This window comes from Otolemur garnettii, unplaced genomic scaffold (assembly GCF_000181295.1).
Source record: "Otolemur garnettii isolate 467f Iridium unplaced genomic scaffold, OtoGar3 scaffold00196, whole genome shotgun sequence".
Lineage (NCBI taxonomy): Eukaryota > Metazoa > Chordata > Mammalia > Primates > Galagidae > Otolemur > Otolemur garnettii.
In genome coordinates this window covers 2461702-2465215 of record NW_003852591.1, presented here as the reverse complement: position 1 = coordinate 2465215, position 3514 = coordinate 2461702, and the positions used below count along the sequence as shown (strand labels likewise).

Here is a 3514-nt window from a genome sequence, read left to right as displayed (position 1 = left end):
GGTGATACTTAGCAAACAAAAAATGGGAGGTGGGAGGAAAGGATTTCTTGCTTGCTCTTATTCTTATCATCATTTCTTCTTAGGGACTATCTGGGGTCACATGTCCTAAAGTGTCCAAGCTAACTGTCACAGGGGCATTTAACAGACATCTCTTTTAGCATCGGATGGATGGGTACTGGCAGGAGTGGAGGGGAGAGGGTGACCCTAAGGGTGTGGAGCCCACCTTTTTCTGATTGTCCTCTTCCTCAAGCAGCTGCAATCTTTTTTTCTCCATTTCCCTCTGCAGGATGCTCTCCCTTGTGAGGGGGTTGCAGTTGTTATGTCCAGGGAGCAAGCGGAAGTAGCGTTTCTTTTCCGGGTCGAAGTAATACCCTGGTAGGTCTTTAGTCAAAAAAACTAAATTTACTAACTTACAACACTGTGAACTGACCACCTAGTAAGGAACTCAGTGGCCTGTCTACCACCCCTCACAATTGCCTGTCCTCTATAGGCCAAGGGGCAGGCTGCCACTGTCAGGCACTATCCTGACTCAGTTCAATCCTAGGGGAGACCATGTGCCTCAGGATCACTGTTCCTGATGCACCCAGATCCTTCATCGAGTAGTTCAGTTTGCTCCTAGAATTCCTTCCAAGCCAGCAATGGGCTGGTAATACACATTCAAGTGAAGAGACACACAGATATATATCTGAGCCTGGGCTGAAGAAGATCAGCCAGCTGAAAAGGCAAGATTAGGTTTCATCTATTTCCCAGGGGCAGGCCCAGAGGAGTCCTACCTAGCAGAGCGCCTTACCTGGCACAGAAGAACTCCCAGTGCTAGATGAGGTGGATGGGGACTCATCATCTCCAGGACTTGAATCCCGAGTACTTTGCAGTGCTCCTGGGTTGTAACTGTTGACATATGGTGGTGGTAACATGCAGCTCAGGACACGGGCATTCTCTGACTTAGAGGCTTTATATAGGTAGTTATGTAGCTTCCCCTCCTGAATGTCTAACCTTTCTGAGTCCTAGGGGAGCACTGAGCCCCCTATTACAAATATAGCAAAATAAGGACAAGGTTTTAGTTTCTGGTTCTTTTTTTTTAGAGATGGACTCTCACTTTGTTGCCCTCGGTTGAGCAACCTCCAGCTCTTGGGCTTAGGCGATTCTCCTGACTCAGCCTCCAGGTGCCTGCCACAATGCCTGGGTTCAAACCCTCCACCCTCAGTGTATGGGGCCAGTGCCCTACTCATTGAACCACAGGCACCGCCCTGTGTTTCTTTTTTTATAAGAGGATGCATGTCACAGTAATTCCTCTTACCTCCTCATTCTAGCATTCTATGAGGTCTTTTGGAATTTTTCAGATAAAAGAGAACAGAAATCTTTGACAATGAGAATACTACCAACTGGGCTCATTTGTCAGCTTAACAGCAGTTTTAAGGCTAAGTGAATTTCATTCTTTGTTGGACTTGGTAGTAAAGAGTTTAAATTTACAGATTGAGAAACTCGGGTTCAGGGAACAGAGATTATTTGGGATAGAACTATGATTAACATACTCAAAGTGTAAAGTCACAAGCAGCTTCTATGGCAATTACAGGCTGAAGGATATGAAGATTAAGTGAGATCTTATTTTAGAATCCAAATAAAATTCACTATAAAATAAAAAATACTGGCTGGGTAAGGTGGCTCACGCCTATAATCCTAGCACTCTGGAAGGCTAAGGCAGGTGGATCGCTTGAGCTCACGAGTTTGATACCAGCCTGAGCAAAAGTGAGACTCCTGTCTCTACTAAAAATACAAAAACTGAGGCAAAAGGATTCTTTGAGCCTAAGAGTTGGAGGTTGACACTCTACCCAGTGCGACAGCTTGAGACTCTGTCTCAACAAAACAAAACAAAATAAAATCAAGAATACCCTCCACATACACCAAAAGGAACACAAACTGCCCAACTAGGTTAAAGGAATGAAAGAACATTCTCTTTCTTCTATAAATACTAATGTTATACACAGTTTTAGGGAAAATTATTTATTCTTCTTTTTATGGCCCAGAGTTTCATGAGGCAGCTCATCTGTCATCAGCAGGAAGAGGAAGGATTATGTATTATGACAAATGTCTTTCTAGCCCAGGGACTGCTGCTTCATTCTTTCTCTACAGAGCGCAGAAGGTGGCTGTCCAGCGGGTTTCCACACCACTCTGCCAAAGCCGAGCCTAGATGCTCTTCTTCCACAGATCACACTTTACTACATAATGTGCTCTGTGGAAAGGCTTGGGGCCCAAGAGTTTGAGGTTGCTGTGAGCTGTGATGCCATGGTACTCTACCAAGGGCAACAAAGTAAGACTCTGTCTCAAAAAAAAAAAAAAAGTATCTATCAGGCACTGTCTTGATCTTTCTACAATATGGGTCAGGTTTAGGAATCTGATCTAGTGAGACCCACGATGTAACGAAGCCTACTCAAAATCAGATGGTTAAAAGACTTTTACTTACATTACCTCATGAAAGGTTTTATTCACTGTTTTGTACAAGAATTTCCATGACTCGGAATGATTAAATAACTTCCCCAATTTCACAGAGCAAAGCAGGGTGTCCAACACAGGTCTCCTGACCCTAAAGCCCTTGTTCTTTTTCCATAACCTCTAAATGATTTTTATTACAGTTTGGGTCAATTTGTTTCAAAGGAGCATCTTCTGGCCCTATAACTATAATTCTGTCCATTTTATTTTTATTTTATTCTTAGAGATGAGGACTCATTCTGTTGTTCAGGCTATAGTGCAGTGACATCATCATAGCTTACTGCAACCTCAAACTCCAGAATTCAAGCCATGCTCCTGACTCTACAGTAGCTGAGATTGTGTAAGTGTGAGCCACTGCATTGGTGACACTGGGTTTTATTCTTTATACATTTTTGAGTAGTTTGTTACATACACATTTATAACATAAATATATATTTTTATACAGTCACGTCCCACATGATATTTTAGTCAATAATGGATAATATATGTGACAGTATTCCCTTAAAATTATAAAGGAGCTGAAAAATCCTAGTGACACTGTATCATAAGTACTTTATTTTTTGAATAAATTCAGTGCAGCCTAAGTGGCCAGTGTTTATAAATTCTACAGTACTATCCTAGGCCTTTATATTCACTTATTACTTAATGACTCACCCAGAGCAACTTCTAGCCCTGGAACTTTCATTTATGGTAAATACCCCATATAGGTATGCCATTTTTTTATATTTTATACCATATTTTTACTGTACCTTTTTTATCTTTTGACATGCTTTGATACATAATACGCACTATTGTGTTCCAACTGCTTAGAGTATTCAGTACAGTTAATATGCTGTGCAGGTTTGTGGCCTAGGAGTAATGGGGCTATGTTATACAGCCTAGGTGAGTAGCAGGCCACTCACTCCATCTAGGCTTGGTATGTGTACTCTATGATGTTTGTACAACAATGTGTCTAACAACGCACTTCTCAGAACATGTCCCCAGAAGCCAGTGTTTTTCAACCTATGTATCTCACAGTACACTTGAA

The 3514-nt window shown here is 41.8% G+C and overlaps 1 protein-coding gene across 2 annotated transcripts in view; it reads right to left on the bottom strand.

Moving 5' to 3' along the window:
• The window catches only part of DCAF4 (DDB1 and CUL4 associated factor 4), a 32561-nt gene that overhangs the window by 19527 nt on the left and 9520 nt on the right, over nt 1-3514 (bottom strand). For both annotated transcript variants that reach the window (XM_023507653.1, XM_023507652.1), the window contains 2 exons: nt 791-888; nt 224-381 (listed from right to left, as the gene is read on the bottom strand). In XM_023507653.1, coding sequence (XP_023363421.1) covers nt 224-381; nt 791-888 — 256 coding nt within the window. The remainder of the gene's footprint in view (nt 1-223; nt 382-790; nt 889-3514) is intronic.